General features: G+C 42.5%; 1 protein-coding gene across 1 annotated transcript; it reads left to right on the forward strand.

Moving 5' to 3' along the window:
• Positions 1 to 3267: 3267 nt before the first annotated feature.
• Positions 3268 to 17467, forward strand: paxbp1 (PAX3 and PAX7 binding protein 1). Its single transcript, XM_042091661.1, has 18 exons — positions 3268 to 3745; positions 4205 to 4336; positions 4622 to 4816; positions 5518 to 5739; positions 6359 to 6462; positions 6997 to 7208; positions 8313 to 8502; positions 9449 to 9572; positions 10213 to 10315; positions 10521 to 10636; positions 10793 to 10992; positions 12005 to 12152; positions 12495 to 12616; positions 12807 to 12883; positions 13028 to 13094; positions 13261 to 13407; positions 16046 to 16209; positions 16893 to 17467. Exons 1-18 carry the CDS (start codon positions 3409 to 3411, stop codon positions 17008 to 17010), a joined length of 2778 nt encoding a protein of 925 aa, XP_041947595.1. The 5' UTR covers positions 3268 to 3408; the 3' UTR covers positions 17011 to 17467.
• The last annotated feature ends 22 nt before the right edge of the window (positions 17468 to 17489 follow it).

The following is a 17489-nucleotide window of genomic DNA, read 5'->3' on the forward strand; positions in this document are numbered from 1 at the left end:
GCAGAAGAGCTGAAGGCCACTATCAGAGCAACCTGGGCTCTCATAACACCTGAGCAGTGCCACAGACTGATCGACTCCATGCCACGCCGCATTGCTGCAGTAATTCAGGCAAAAGGAGCCCCAACTAAGTATTGAGTGCTCATACTTTTCAGTTGACCAACATTTCTAAAAAACTTTTTTTTGTATTGGTCTTAAGTATTATTCTAATTTTCTGAGATACTGAATTTGGGATTTTCATTAGTTGTCAGTTATAATCATCAAAATTAAAAGAAATAAACATTTGAAATATACAGTATCAGTCTGTGTGTAACTAGATGTACCGCATAGCGGTACAAAATATGACCGCCGCTCAGTCCTGTACATCCATTCTGTGAAAATAAATCTCATTAATCAATTTTTCTCCATCTTCTACTCCATCCCCCACTCTTGAAACTTTTATGTATGCTTGTTTGGCATGTGTGTTTGCGGGCTGCACAGAAAATAGCCTACTGGCGCTGCAAATGTGAATAGATTTGTAGCACTTGCCAAAAAATGTGTAGCATTGTTATAAAACCTTTAAAGGGACACCAGGCAAGCTTGATGCTTTTTCTCTACGAAACTCCCCCTCGCTCGGTCTGAAGCTTTTTTCCTTTTCTTTGCATCTTCCGTCAAGGGTTTTCGCTGCTTCTTCACAGGCTCTGCCATTATACACACGTTTGCAACAATCGCTAGAGTTTCGTTAGCCTGCCTCTGTGCTGTATGCAGGATGTAAACTGATCCTGCTTCGGTCGGCGGGTAGGATACACCGAACTTGCAAGTGGGATATTCTTCTTACAGGCAGTAGGGGCGGGCGAGAGAGTCTTCATTCGCCCTGTAATGAGTCATTTAACCATATACCAACTTACGAAGATGATTAATTAACACGAAAACGTTGCCTGGTGTCCCTTTAAAATCTCTAAACGATCACAAGTAGGGCAGTTCATCACAATCCATCCATTGCAACTGGACTGATGAAAGGTACACCTGTAGGCTACATTGTATTTGGGAAAAGCAGAAGGTAGCAACATTATGTATGTATTTATTTAATAAACAAAACAATCCCTGTCAGAACCATGCAGTTTTCAACAGCTATCAAGAAGAGAGGTCATGTCATGGATTTTTGTGAATGTTTCTTCTTCTACATATGCAAGAGTTTAGTCATCTAGTTCATATGATATTCAACTTTATTGTCAATGCACAAATTGAATACCAGTAGTCTAAAACAAAATGCAGTTTTACCAAGTGGTGCAAATAACTGACATGTCTAAAAGGGCCTTCATGAAATGCATCTCTAGACTCTTCATACACATTTTAACGGGCCAAGTTGAAGAGCTGCTGGTCGTTATTGTTCGTGCAATAGGCTGATTCATGTTCCCTTGCATTTTGCAACTGTAAGGTCCGCAAGCTGGAATCAAAGCACATCGACTCCCCTCTCACACTCTAAACACGCACTTCGAACAAAAAAATTACGTCTCACTGCAACGATGCGCCATCTGGTGGACAAACGACTATGTAGCGCCAATACTGGAAATGCAGCCAAGTGATGAATATTTGGTTTTCCTTTAATCCTACTGAATTTGTAATTATGTATCGGTCGTTCTAATTGCAGATACCAATAGCATGTCCGTGCCTGTGTGTGTGTGTGCGTGTGTATATGTGTGCACCACCATCTACCCCCCCATGGATGAAATTCTACAAAACTTGGCATACCCCCAGAGAATGTCATACACATAAAATTTGGTGCAGTTCTGAACATCTTAACTGAAGAGAGGGGCGATTAAAGCAGAATTATTGCATTTTCATTTTTTACCGGGGGGTGCAAATCACAAATGAGTGATTATGGGCTAGGTTGATACATAGCTGTCAACATTGAGCTTTGAAAATAAGGGAGATTTCCCGGGTTTCTCACGCAGAATACGGAAAATGTCAACATTCGTCCCCCAACGTTGGAAGGCTTGCAGTATTAGTCCGTTTCATAATTGCAAGCTCGTGCATTGGTCAGCTAAACAATACAACAAAGTAGCCTACTTTATTTACGCCTAACAACAGCCTATATTAATTTGGTCAACTTTATACAGCCCTAGCAAGGCTAAAGTTCTGTAGCCTAATCGATGGCCCTGTGCGCTGTCATTCTCTCTCCTGCGCAAACAAAATGTGTGCGTTCCAAGTAGCCTAGTGCGTAATTGTTCTTCATAAAGTTGAACAAATGCATTTGGTTATTTTAGAGATTTTAGAGAGAAAATATAAATAGCCTGTCGTGCAGTTTATGGGCTACAGTGCAGAGTTGGGAAGTTATGGTAGGCCTACTTGGAGTGAATATACAAACGGGAATTATTTCTCTACTCGTAGCTTAGTCTGGTAGGCCGATACACACAGTGCGTGCCACGCCGTCATCTTAAATAGTCTCACTGTCGCCTTCAAGCAAGCAAAACGAAATTTTTCCGTAAAACTCTAGTGGGGCTACATGTCCACCAAATTTCATGTGCCCCGGTGTTTCGGTGGCCCGGGTATCGTTGACCAAAAATGTAGGAAATAGATGACGAAAAAACAAACAAAAAAAAAAAAAACCTGTATATGTAATTCTCAAGAGTCAAATGATCAGTGTGAGGAGCGCAAGTGACAGCCTCTGTGCCACATTCAGTCGGGAGTCAACATCACCCAATAGCATAAACATACACACCTAAAACGTTCACATTTGAATAGAGATGCACCTATTGAGATGAATGGTGGAGAAGACACTGTGATTCACAATTAGCCTGCATTATAACAGACACCTTTCCATGCAGTAGGACAGTCTACCCTGCAAAGCATGACTGACAAATCATAGCATTGCAATCTTGAAATCCTCTAATTGTAGGCTAATATGATTAATCCTTCTGTGCCGGTGGTTTTACAGATGACGATAAACCGTTTTAGGGACAGGGTTGTCAGATGATATGCGCGCAGAAAACATGAAGGCTAACGCAAGAGCCAATCAAATTTACGGTCAAGAGATAAAGCTGGAGAAAAGCTCTAACGCAAATCCAATCTCTGATGATAAAGCGGTTCATTCGAAATCATGAAGCGCTTGCAGACCTGGCTGAACGTGATGCATACTGCAGTGCTTAGATCTGCCAGTCTCGGTAAACATTAACTAAAATTAACTTTAAATGTCCTGGGGGTCCTACGAAGCAACCACTTTTACTTTGAAATGTATCTGTCAAAGGCAAACCGGAAGTAATAAGTCTACCGATCAGACGCTGAACTGGCGGGTCTGCCTCTTCTGATGCATTTAGAAGCAGCAGCTAAAATGGTTAGCGAACAGATAGTATCTGCGGCTCTCCTTGAGTTAGTAGAAATCATGCTATATATTCATGTGCACTTATGATCGCTTTCCAGAAATAAATCAACATGTTTAAAAAGGCAAAGAGGTGTAACTTGAGGAGGAGGAATGAATCTGATGACGACGAGAAAGAAGACGTTCAACAGCAGCAGCAACAGCAACTGCAGCAACCGCTGCCGCAGCCTATGGAAGTGCAGCCATGCGGGCCTGTGGTAGAAGATGGCATCGACCGGGAGGCTAAATGTAACACTGCACAGACATTTAACGTCACAAGTGCCGTTTTGGACATACAAAATGGAAATGGATTTCAAACGGCCACTTATAAGACACTTAAAGAGAAAAAGCGGCCCAAGGATAACCGAGAAGCTCCGAAAGCAAGTTTGTTGAGCTTTCACGATGATGAAGGTAATTGCTAAGCTAATTCGCTAGCCAGGCTAAGAAATGTAAACAACATGAAGCTAGTCTGGTTTAAAACAGTAGAGCGTAATTTCGCTTCACATTTAGTTTATTGTTAAGTGTAGTTTGATTACTTATCTGACTCCAATGTCCTGTTTAAGATATTAATTTAATAGTAGTCAGTGCATTCAGACAGAAAAAAGCTAGCATTAATTGTTAAACTGATTAGGTAGTTCTAGGTAGCTAAGTTAGCTGAATAACAGGATTTTGTCAGCTTTATTATGTCAGGTCAAGATATATGCCTAATCGAACATAAGTTAAATAAAATAAGTAAAATATCTTGTCAGCGCAGTTTAATTTCCTAATTACTTGTGCCAAAGTGGAAATATGAACTGAAGCGCTGACGTTTTAAGGTTGTTGCAAAAGAGTAAGACCAAATACCGTTGATACATTCATCATTTGTTTTAGGTGATACAGAGGAATTTCGAGTGAAGAAATCCAACCACAGTAAGAAGATTGTGAAGCAGCTGAAGAAGGAATACAAGGAGGACTTGCAGAAGAGCACTACTGTTGCACCTGAGCCTGTTACAAACACTGATGGTGAGATTGCAAAACCTTTTATAGTACAGTATTACTATATTCATCTTCTCTCAGCATCTCCCTGTTATTGCATTGTTGATTGCATTGCATGATTTCAGAGCATTGCAGAGATCTCTTTCTACAGACTGCTGGCAGTGCATTCTCTCTATGTCATGTCGGAGTCACACATTCAGTTTGTTTATTATTGCGCTTCTCAACTGTAAGGGGACCCTGAGAGCAAATTTTCTTTAGCACTGCTTTAAGTGCAACTCTGTACTGAATCAGACTGTTTGTTTTGTCCTTCAGCTGCCTCCACACAGATTCCCATTCTCACGCCTAAAGAGGAGCCAGGTGTGGATAGTAGTCGTGCGAGCAGTGAGCAAGGAGAGGAGGAGATGGAGGTGGACAGCAACGATGAGCAGGAGGACGAGGCTGACCAGAAGGCCGGCGGCGGAGGAGCTTCATTCCAGACCCTGTCTACACTCAGCACACTGAGACCAGGTGCCTGTACAAACCCTTTACGTGAGGGTCTTCCCCCGTTTCACTGACTCTTCTATAAGTTAAGACGCTGCAGGGGTTTGGTAAACACCACACACCTCAATGCGTGCAATCTCGATATTTATTAAACACCTCATAGGATTGGGCATGTAGAGCTGGATCATAGAATTGAAATAGCAAGGAGCGTATTCAGTAAATGTCCTATAGGCCTAGGTGAGAGATTTAAATTTAATTCTGGCCACTATGAAGCCAATGAAGAGTAACTAAGAGAGGAGTTACATGTGTCCTCTTTGGCTGATTAAGACCAGGCGTGCTGCAGCATTCTGAATCAGTAACAATATCACTACACAAGCAAGCAGGCCAGCTAACAGTGAATTACAATAGTCCAGTTTGGAGATGACCATGGCCTGTACAAGAAGTTGTGTGTCAGATGGGCCTTTGCATTGCTAACACATGCACAGCAAACATCATGCAACTTCATAATCAATGGGTCAATAGTCCTTGGATAAACTTTTGTTGTTGTTGTTTTTTTTTCCAATGAGATTTCCATTGAAGTTCACATTCAGTGTAGGACTATACTAAATTCATGTCTGGTCTGACCAAACATGTATACATAGTTGTCAAACGCTAGTCTTTGCTTTCACTTTCATAAGTAATCCACTAGGGCATGTTCAGTAGATAACCCATGATCCATCTGTGTGCAGGTGAGATCCCGGACGCAGCCTTCATCCACGCAGCGCGGAAACGCCGTCAAATGGCACGGGAGCTGGGCGGAGACACACCTCTGGTGGAGACGGAGGCGGCGAAGAAGCGCTTGGTGCGTGAGGACGAGCAGGGCGGCAGCGATGAAGACGAGGACGAGAAGAGGATAGTTTTCAGCGGCGTCAAGCAGAAGACCCAGCGGCAGAAGATAGCAGAGGAGATCGGTGAGTGCACACTGAGGGAAGGGCCTGGAGTTGTTAACACAAGGTTTAGGTTCAACGTAAATGATCATTTACAGTACATATGGCAGTACATTACTTATTTATTAAGTAATCAACATGCTCTGATCTTTTTTTTCAATGTTTCATGCAGTGTATTATGTTTATGCATGTCAGTGTTTTATGCAAATGGAAAAAAAAACCTGCATTAACTGCAGTCATGTATTAACCGCAGTTTATTTTAAAATACTGTATGTCTCATCTCATAACAGCATTCCAACATTCTAAGTTGTACCCTGTGTCAATTAAATCAACTATTTTTTGTAAGGGCAGGTAATCTTATGTATACAATACTTACCAGGTACCCTACACTCAATATTGTTGGAGTGATTTTTTTTATTTTTTTTACCCTGTGGTATTTAAAAGGATATTGAATGTTGAGTATTTTCCGGTTTCTAAGTTTGAAATTTTAGTATCATGACAGCCCTTCTCATTCCCAACAGTGCCTTTCCCATAGCATATACCAGAGTAGGGACTATAAAAGTGACTGACTACTACTGATTTTGACCATTGGATTTAAATTCTATCTGTTAATGTTTGACTGATTCTCTATTCTGTTCTCCAGGTATTGAAGGCAGTGATGACGAAGCCTTGGACACAACTGGCAATGATGAGGAAGTGAACCGCTGGGAACAGGAGCAGATCAGGAAGGGCATCAGCATCCCACAGGTACACACGTCTCCCACACAACACACCTCCTTAACGTTACATCACTTACCCACAGACAAGCAACTCATTGTTTAAAGGTAAACTCTGTCGAAGGCACCGAGTACTGTAGGTACGGAAAAAAAACACCAAGAAAACGGTGCTACTTAGCTCAAGTTGCTGCAGCTAGAGCTAGTCACTGTAGCTGCCTAGTCAGTCTACACTCTGAGGGCATGATTTTAAAAACACAAGGGGTTGCATCAACTAGTTGCCTGTAATAACCACTAGTTAGCACTGTTAGCAGGTTTGTTGGCTAATTGTGTGATGTTGCTGTGTAAGTATTTTAAGTAGGTATTTGCCAACCTTATTTTCTATCTGAGAGCTTCTTAATATACTTTAGTATGACCGTTACATTAGCAGTTGGTGAAAATCGTTCAAATAAATGTTTAAATGCTCTCTTGCTGACCTACTGGTAACTATGTCTGCAGGATGTCTTTAGGATTCACTTTTATTTACAACTGTCTTATTGAATCTTTTTTTATTATTTTTTTATTCTAGGTCCAAGCTAGCCAACCTGAAGATACAAACGTGTACTACCAAAGCACCTTTGAGGCCCAGCCTTATGGGTCGTCCTACAACATGCCTTACACATACACACCTCAAGGCATAGACAAGGCTCCAAAAGCCAAGGACTCTGTAAACTACCCTCTCCCCAGTAGCGAACTAAGCCCAATCACCACAGATCTGGTAAAGAAACGCCTTAAAGACAGGTAGGCTTTGATCCCATACTGCAGTACATGGGACAAACCCATCCATATATATATCTGTTCATCAGACTCATGATGCATTTGTAGTTCTGAGCAAGAAATGCATCAATGGAACAAATAATAGTTGCAAACCATCTTTATTTGTTTTTGCTGGTAAAGAAAAAAAAACATCTGTCTGTCACAAGAGTGATTTCAAACTTAACCTGTAGTTGTCAGAGATAATTTAATACAAATGTTTACCTTCAATCCAGAATAAACTGCATGTCTTACGCTGTAGGAAAATTGTATGTAGCCATTCTTTTAAAAAAAGGAGTAGGTCCTGATGTGAAAAGTTATAATCTTTCCTCCCTGATGGATTTGAGAGTTGGGAAATCTTTAGATCAGTTCCCTCTTCCAATCTATCTTCTAATGTTGAAACAGTGCCTTTCAAAGGCTGTAACTTCAGTGGAAACTCAGGCTAGCCCCACTGTTTAAGGGCTCCCAAATGTTGCTGCTGCTTCTTACACCAAAAGTAGCGAATCCTGTTAAGTTAAACCATCTATGCTCCTTGTTGGTGCCCCCCCCCCCCCCCCCCCAATCCTCCCCCACCTCTTATGCATTCCCTTGAGCCCTTGCCACTTAATCTACTAAACCCCTCTTCTACTGCCCCCCATAAATGCACAAATAGGCTGACACCAGACATAATTTCACTGCATTTCTTACATCCAGTAACTATATGCATGTGACAATAAACTTCCTTGTATCCTATGAATTCCGGAGCCACTTTATTTAAATGTATAACCACACAGTTGAATTATTGTAGTTAATTCAAATGTAGCATTTGATAGCACTTTATGCTTCTCAATTGTGCCTACTTTCTTGTGGAACAGACTTGGCCTTTTAAAATAACAATGGATGTTTTGTAGTCTCCGCTGGTATTATGCAGACCCCTTTAGGTGAGAATGAAGCTGAGGCACACTAGTTCAGAGCCAGGTATACGTAACTCTGATGCACAGAAAGCAAGAGAACACCTGACCTACCAGACTGCGGGTTGTGAGTGACTATGACGTGTTGAGCGTGAAGTGACGTGTTGTGTGTCCCTCTCCTGTGTATCCCCCCCATCCTCAGGCTCAGCGCCTTGCGCCAGGGGCACAATGCCAACACTCGGCGCTTTGAGCAGATCCAACAGGAGCTGTGCGCTTCCAACAGCGCCATCGACAGGCTCGAGGGTAGCTCCGAAGACATAGCTGACCAGTATAAATTCTTGCAAGAAATGCGAGGGTATGTTCGAGACTTGCTTGAGTGTTTCAGCGAAAAGGTAAGGGAGAAACAGTTGGCGCCCTCTTAACGGCTGTTGTGCTTTGTCTGAATACCTGATGCATTTGGACCCCAGTTTAGATGTCCCATTACATTTGGAAGTAAAGATTACAGCTCTAAGCGACTTATTTTTGTGCCACACTTTTCTCAATAAAGTGTGCGTAAACAATGAAATTAATTATATGCTAATGATCATAAAACACATTCTCAGATGTTGATTAGAACCGACATTATACATTTCATCGTTAACACACCATCTTTCTCCTCAGATTTTGAAAAGGGGGTTGATCAACAAAACAGGCTTCGTACGTGGCTAAGTTGCCCTTTAACGCGAGTCTCTCCCACTGACTCTGTTCTGTTCCATCATAAGGGTTTTCAGAGGAAGATTCGCCATCAGCAGTGTCTGTGTCTGGGAGTAGGGGGGTGGGGTGTATGGCTTCTGGTTTTCAATCGGCCGTTCCCTTCTTTTCCTTTCCTGTTAAATAATTCATATTCCTCCATTTTTTTTTTAAACCATCAAAATTAAACAAACACATACCCTTAGGTCCAAATTCAGTCATCTGGTATCCAACTGGGCCAGCTAAAATTTTCCAGCTGGCACTAAGTAGCTTGAGATCTGCTTCTCAGCATCTGCTGCATTGCACCAAAAGAACAAAACGTTTTGTGATCAGATGGAAGAACTTGAATACAGTTTTTTTTTTTTTCCTTTTGTAATATGCAAACCCTTAGCAACAGGCCCTCTCCAGCCTGTCAGTGGTTCTAGACTAAGTCTGTTCTAATTCGGGCTCCTCAAACTCCAGAGATGAAAGAGGACTATTGCGTATGCTTTCTGCCCTAACCACAGTGTCCCTCCCTGCCGCAGTGTCCTCAGGAGCCCGCGGTGGCCTTGCAGGTCTCCTGCCCGTGTGTGTGTGTTCGGCTGTCACAAAAGCCATCGTATTTTTCAGGTGCCGGCCATTCTGGAGCTGGAGGCAGCCATGCACCAGTTACTAAGACAGCGGGCGGCGCGGCTCGTCCAGAGAAGACAGGATGATATTAAAGATGAATCATCGGAGTTTTCAAGCCTTTCAAGTCAGTCCATCTTGAAGGTTTTTATTATTTATTTGAACGGCCTCGTTGCAATCTTTGATAGAAGTATGGAGTGATTGATTGGGTGTGTGTGTTTGTTTCTTCGTGTGTGTGTGTGTATTATGTGTGTGTCTTTGTGTGTGTGTGTGTGCATGCACATGTGGTGCTAAAACGTGACCAACCAGTTCTTGTTTATACCCATGTGTATTACAAGAGTGGAAACAGGCATTCATTGTGCTTGTTTGAGACAATTTAGCACATAAACACCCCCTTTTGATGGGGAATATGTGCTAGACCAAGAATATCATGCAAGTGCCTAAGCCGATTTTGCAGATCACGGATGTTTTTCTGTGGTCATGTTTGTAAAAGAGAAGCTGTGATTGCTTTAAGTAGATGCAGATGCAAGGTAAGTACATTCGTGTCAATGAGAAATTTGCTCAGTGAAGTGTTTGAACAGTGTTTTCTGCTGATCAGTAAAATGTCTAACTCATAAAGGGCTATTAAATATTAAATATTTTGAAGCACTATTTCAGTCATATTTTCAGCTATGTAAGTGCACTCAGGTTGATATGAGAGCTTTGTGTGTTTGTATGCTTTGAGTCATCAGTGCTGATGGCTAATTCGGAACTCTTCCCTGTTTCAGGTAAGGCTGTGATGGCACCCAATCTTGACTCGTTTGGCCGAGACCGCACGGCCTATCAAGAGCATGCCAAACAGAGGCGCATTGCAGAGCGGGAAGCTAGACGGTATGCTTGGTTTTCATTCTTCCAAGAGGTGGTGGGAGCACTTTTGTAAATGTCTCTATTTTACCACAGTCTCAAGAAAAGATGTTAGAGAAGAATAACTAACTTTCATGCATTCTATTAAAACAGATACGTGATTTATATGAAACACACGGATACTACAGACACTGGGTTAATGACTTGAGTGTGTTCTGTGATGTTTGGACAGGACGCGGCGTCGACAAGCCAGAGAGCAGAATGGGAAGAGGGCGGAACACAAGGAAGGCCTGTCCAGTGACGATGAGGAGACCTCCACTGACATCACCAGTTTCAACCTGGAGAAAGGTATCCTCCATCCCTCGCACGCACACACACACACACACACACAGAGAGACTCATTTAAGCACATATTTCTGCTGACATCACCAACAAATTGCAAGTGAATCTTAATCATAACAAGTGCTTACTTATCTACAAATGTTGTTTTGTCTCTTCTGATAGATCACATTCGGACAGAGTCGAAGAAGATCTTTGAGGACGTTGTGGACGATTTCCACTCTCTGGACAGCATAAAGTCCCACTTCGAGGTGTGGAGGAAGCTCTACTTCATCTGCTACCGGGACGCGTACATCGGCCTGTGCCTGCCAAAGCTCTTCAACCCTCTTGTCCGGCTGCAGCTCATCCACTGGTCTCCTCTAGAGGTACTTACTAATTCAACAATCACAGTTGCTGCAGAATAGCCTCGTGAGACCATCCTGATCTCGCGAGCTTCAGATTTTCACTCGCAGATCAGTCTGGCATCTCTCCCATAGAGAAAATTTGGAGCAGTTCGCCAAGCGAACGTCCAATCAGCATTGGTTTTGAGGCGGGTTTAGGTGTGACGCATTGAGAAGCTACTGTTCAATCTAAACAACGTGGCGACTTCCACAGATGAGATGAGCATAGCTATCGCTGAAGTTTTATCCGAATATTCGAGTATTCCTGGGGAAGCTAGGAAGCAAGGAGTCTCTGCAATGTAACTGGGAGGAATGAAGGACACCGACATCCTCCACGGCCAATTCCAGTTAGTGTTTGGTAGCCCTGAATCTTAGTTACTTAACAAGAAGAAAAATATGCTTTCTTCAGAAGTGTAGTCTACCAGGAGAACTTGGTGGGGATTGTTGTTGATGAGGTTCATGTCACATACAAATGGTTTAAAGTTTAAAAACATTAGCGTTAGCTACTTACCTAACTTGTATGTTAAAAGATTGCAATAATGATAAGAACCCTTCGTTGATCTGATTGGTTGATTTGGCACGTCTATCACCAACATAGGTGGTGATAGACAGATGGTTTATCCAATCAGCTAACCAATATTTTCGCCCCTTCCCAAACCTTCTCCAATGGAAAGTTCCCAGATGGATATGCAGCGCAAATACGAAGCAATCCATCTGGCGGAGTCAGGTTAGCTGCAGAAGGGGTTATGTGTAGAAGTCTGTAGAATTCAAATTGTTTTTTACATTAATACGTTTGCAATGGCATTCTTTCATCGACTTGCATTGTATTCAATTCAGTGAATCAATCTCTCTGCCAATAATCTATTATTATGGGTCTTTTTTTAGTGACTAACAATACTGTGCACCAAATAAAAAAGCTTAGACTGATTTTCTGCATCCATCCTTTAATGAAATTCCTTTCTGAGCTTTTATTTGTGTTTTTTTTCCCACAATGCAGGCGGAGTGCCCTAACTTTGAGTACATGCTGTGGTTTGAGTCGCTGTTGTTTTACGGCTGTGAGGACCCTACTGCCTTACAGACAGGAGACAGCGACTCTAGTCTCCTACCCTCCATAGTGGAGAGAGTCATCCTACCCAAGCTGGCCGGTGTGTACCCCTCTTCCATTATCGATTGGGGAATGAAGATGTTTTCAGCCCCTGTCCAGGGCTAGTTATTGTCTGCTAATTGAAATTTGCCCTTTTAGTCTTTTGGATTCCTTAACAAACTGAATGTTGTTGATGAGTAGTAAAGCTCTCCAAATTTGCTTTATACTTTTAATTGCCACACAGATGTTTTGTACCAGACGCTCTTCAGCATTTGCTGGCAGTTTCACCCAGTTCTAGTCTTAGACTTCTAGTCCTGTCTAGTCATAGCCTTTTTGTTTGATTGAGGTGCGTCCTTTTTTGGGTGAAATTAAAGGATGCTTTATGTTCTTTCTGCTGGTACAGTTCTTGCGGATCAGGTGTGGGATCCCCTCTCGACCAGCCAGACGTCAAGGATGGTGGCCTTTATGCACAAACTCATTAAGGGCTACCCCACAATCCTGAATGGGGACAACAGAAACACACAGGTAAACACTGCTAACTGCAGTGCAGATGCGTTTTTGACTATTTAATAGTTACATTATCGATATAAAAACTATGTTCTTAGAGAAATGGGGTGGATTTAAAGGGTTTAGTTGTTTTGAGTAGCTGGAGTGTTGCATTTATTGTCTCTCTGGTAACATTTTCTCCCATGTTCCTTGTGGGACATTACTTTAGGAATTATTGAAGACCATCGTGATGCGGACGAGGCGAACTCTGGACGACGATATCTTCATGCCCCTCTTCCCTAAGAAGTGAGTCCTGGTTAAGAGAAGAGGATTATAGACTTAGCTTTGGTCCCTTCTCCTGTTCTGAGTCTTCTCTCACTCTTGCAACCCTCTTATCTTGCATTTCCTTTTAGAATTTCACCTCAAACTTTCCTTCTTTGTTTTGCGCAGCGTTCTGGAGAATAAGAATTCTGGACCATACCTGTTTTTCCAGAGACAGTTTTGGACGAGTGTGAAGGTACCTGCTGTATTCTATTATGCTTACTTCAAATTGCATAATATGGTGATGTGAATATGTTGTATGTATGCATGTGTGGCATTCAGTCAAAATTCTAAATGTATTGACCGTATAGTTTGACCATAATACACATATTTATGCAGTACTTCCTCTTTTGTTGGTTTAGTTGCTCAGCAACATCCTGCAGTGGCACGGCATCCTGTCCAACTCCATGCTGAAAGAGCTGGCTGTGGACAGCACCCTAAACCGCTACATCCTGTCCGCCCTACAGAACACCGAGTCCGGGGAGGACAGCATCGAGAAGAGCCAGAGAGTAAGGACCTTTTTAATACAGCACAGGAATTCAGTATATAGCCCAGGAGGGTTCCACTGATTACGACCCAGGGGCCACCACCCTGATTAAGAAAGAGACCCGAAGACCACTGCTGAAAATAGATAATGATTCCACCTGCAGTGCCTTCACTGGCCACTAGTAGGAGACAAACCATTGGTTGAAATGTGATATGTATACATCTTGTTTATTAGTGTAGGAAAGCTAGTTTGGGATAGTTGCGAACACTAAGGGTCATCCGATCAGATATGGCCTTTCTAACAATCAGTATGTGAGCTCAGTGGGAATGGAAATGATTACTGTGATGTTAACACCATCAGGTCATTTGATAGCCGATGTTGCAGTTTTATGGGCTGACATTTGGGGAATTGTTGGCGAAAAAAGTTTAAGAGAGATTTTTAATTAAACATCACAGAAATCCTGATCAAAGGGTGTGAATAATGCAATGCAAAAGACCACCTCGTTAAGTCTTTAATTGAGGCTTAATCGAAGGCTTACCCAACTCTTAGAAAATGGTCTTATATAAGACATAACACACTTGCAATGCAGTGCGCTTCTCAGTGAGTTACTGGAAAGATCGAGACTTGTCGCGTACGTGGTCTCGCAAATCTGTTGTCAAGTCAAGTCTATTTATATAGCGCATTTCAGACACAGAGGTCATTCAATGTGCTTTACATAAACAATAAATATAGCTGCAAGCAGCAATGTGGGGGCCAAGCAGACAGTTCAGCAGGCCAGATTTGCCATGCAACTCAATGCCGTGGCATCAGGCATATAGCATTAAGCAGTCACAGCAAGTTCCATGCCAAACAACCCAAGATTGGCTGAGTTACAAGGTCAAGTTTCACATCAAAACATGTCTGATTTTGTGTGGCTGAACCAGGGCTGAGTGTCGCCGCCCCCTCACCCAGCCAACCCACCGCCGCAATCGCCCCTGCCCGTCCCACCCCGCTCCCCACCCTTGCACGCACGCATTAGAATTAACTGGATGGAACTCGCTCTCATCAGTTTCACATCAAAAATAGATATGATCATGCTTGCTGTGATTTCAATGCCCCCATAGAGGTCAAAGGTCACCAAATTATTTGTGCATCATCAGGATGAACCAGACGGTTCTATGGGCTGCCATTGACCTCCTTTGCAGAATAATAAAGCAACTACAGGCCAAAATACATTTTTGCCAATTACAGAGCCCCCTAGAGGTCAAAAGTCACCAAATTTCTTGAGCGTCCTCCCGATGGAGTCTGAGGTATATGTACTAAGTTTGGTTTTGATACATGAAAGCGTTGCTGAGATATGAGCTCACTTCCTGTTTGGCGGCTTCGCCGCAAATTTTGATTGGCTGTTACAGGACAATGCTTCTATGAATTGTTCCAGAAAGCAAGGCACTTATCAGGCATGGTCTGAAGATGGTCTCTACCAATTTTGGTGAAGATCAGCTGAAATTTGTGATCTGCGAAAACTTTTTTGTGTTTTTTATTAAATCCAATATTGCGGCCGAATTAATTCCGATGACATCACAAGTTGACGTGGGTCGGCTTAAAGAACTCCAACAGTATTATCAGACATGACTAGTGCGTTTTAATCCTAAACACAACAGCAGCTACAGGTCAAAAGGCATGTTTCCTAATTGCAGCGCCCCCTAGAGGTCAAAGGTCACCAAATTTCTTGAGCGTCCCCCTGATTGGGTCCTGAGGCCAGATGAAAAGTTTAGCTTTGATACATGCAAGGGTTGCTGAAATATGATCTCACTTCCTGTTTGGCGGCTTTGCCGCAAATTTCGATTGGATATTACGGGTGAACGGTTTTAGTTCCGGAGACGAAACACCACAACTTTTGTGAGGCTTGGTCTGAAGATCATGTGTGTCAAGTTTGGTGACGATCAGACAAAATTTGTGACCTGTGAAGAATTAGTTTCACTTTCACGAAAATCCATCATGGCGGAAAATGACGTCATAGGATGCGTTGAACTCGGCTTGGTCCAAGGATTCCAACGATACCTCATTTTTGACAATCGGATGAACGGGTCAAAAGTTACCTGCATGAACGCACGTCCAACTTTGGGCTGGTGGTGGCACTAGAGCGCTCGAGGTGCCGACCTGAAACTTGGTGAAATGAATCATGGGACTGTGTCCAATCACTGTGCCAAATTTCAAAACTTTTCACCAGTCGGTTCTATGGGCTGCTATTGACTTCAATGACGGAATAATAATAATAATAGGGAAGAAAACGTAGAAACACAATGGGTGCCTTCGCAGCTTCGCTGCTTGGCCCCCAATAAAATTTCAAATTTCAAAACTTTTTTCAAAACTATATTGCCCTTCTAAAAGCATAGAAGGGCAATATAGTCAAAGAATAGTTCAAAAGGTAAAGATCATAATAAAAAGAACACATAAAACACAAGGTAAAATCATTGGATCATTGTTGTGTAGTAGGATTTCGCTTCTATAGGTGTGGTAAAAAGCTGTATTTACATGCTTGGACCCCCCCCCCCCCCCCCCACACACACACACACACACACACACACACAGGTATTTACCCTTTGGGTTTGGGAGCAGCATGATGCCATTGCGTAATACCACCTCTGAATGAGCTCATGTTTGCTCTTTGCTGCCCCCAGGTGGTGGAGTGCTTTCCCCAGCAGTGGTTCAGCGTGCTGAAGACCCAGCAGCAGCAGCAGACCCTGCCCCAGCTGGAGAACTTCTGCCGCTATCTCAAGCACCTGGCCAACACACTGTACCGCATAGGGCTGGGCGGCTCCGACCTGGAGCGCAGGAACAGCAGGTGAGCAGTCTCGCATACTCACCTGGAGGATGTACAGCATATAGAATTAGAAAGGAGTAGAAAAGATGTCGTGTTCTCTGTTGCATTACAGTTGTTCATTTAATGTTATTGGTTTCGGGGGCAGCTGTAGTGTAGAGATAGCGTCAGTGTTTTATACCTCATACGGCACAGTATCCACAGTGTCCCAGGTTCAAATACATGTAAATTACATTTACAGTACATTTTAGTACATGTATTCTAGAAATCATCTATCAGACACGTTAATCCACAGCCACTTACAAAATGAGGAATAACAACACAAGTTACATTGCAAATCAGACCTTAGGTAACATACATTCTACTACAATAAATACGATCACCAGAGGATGAGTGTGCAGCAGTTTAAGTACTAGTCAGAATGTGGTCAATGGAGATAGTGGTTGAAGGAAGTAAAAGGGAGGGAAGTGCATGGTGAGTGCATGTCAGGTGTGTTGGGTTGACCTAAGGTCATTTCCTGCTCCCACGCCCCTCATAAAAAGGTCAAAAATAAATAAAAGACATAAAACACTGAGTGCAAGAATGAAAAAAACAACTCACGGAGTGTACAGATTTCCCCCCCAAAAAATATTCAAGTCTGTTTCTATAAAATTCAGCTTCGGAAGGGAAAGTTCTTTGCTAACCTTGAAATGCTTACTGTCTAACAGGGAACACATCAAGGAGGTGATGAAACTCTTATGTCGTCTCAATGCTGTCGACCATTTGACTGCTATGGCCACAGATTATGGGATTAAAGACATCAAGCCCCTGATGGAGGCCAAGTGAAGAAGAAGGAAAAAAAGACTGGCGCACCTTGCTAGCTTTATACCAGTTTTAATCATGGACTTTTGTTTTGAGAGGACCTGATTATTGGACTACTTGAAACTCCCTGGATTGCTCTCTTCTGGTCAAGTTGCTAGTCACATACATTGTTTCAACACAAATAGCACCTGACCTCAAACCGTAGTGTGGTGAAATTGCACCCTCTTTTCCAGCTACGTGAACATGGTTACTATTGAGATGTTTTTTTTTGTTGTTTTTTTTAACTTGTTTGACTTTAGAGTGACTGATTACTGCAGCCTCTCTCCTTGTCATAAATGCACTTGGTTCACCTCCAGAGTTGAAACTTGTGCCAAAATACTTCTTCATCCGCTCAAGATGTGTCAGTAGCTCAGATGCTACCTATATTTTAATTTTCCTGAACGATTTTCACAGACTAAATAAAGACTACGGCTATGCTATAGTTTTGTCCCTATTTTAATTCA

The sequence above is a fragment of the Alosa sapidissima genome, chromosome 5 (genome assembly GCF_018492685.1).
Source record: "Alosa sapidissima isolate fAloSap1 chromosome 5, fAloSap1.pri, whole genome shotgun sequence".
Lineage (NCBI taxonomy): Eukaryota > Metazoa > Chordata > Actinopteri > Clupeiformes > Clupeidae > Alosa > Alosa sapidissima.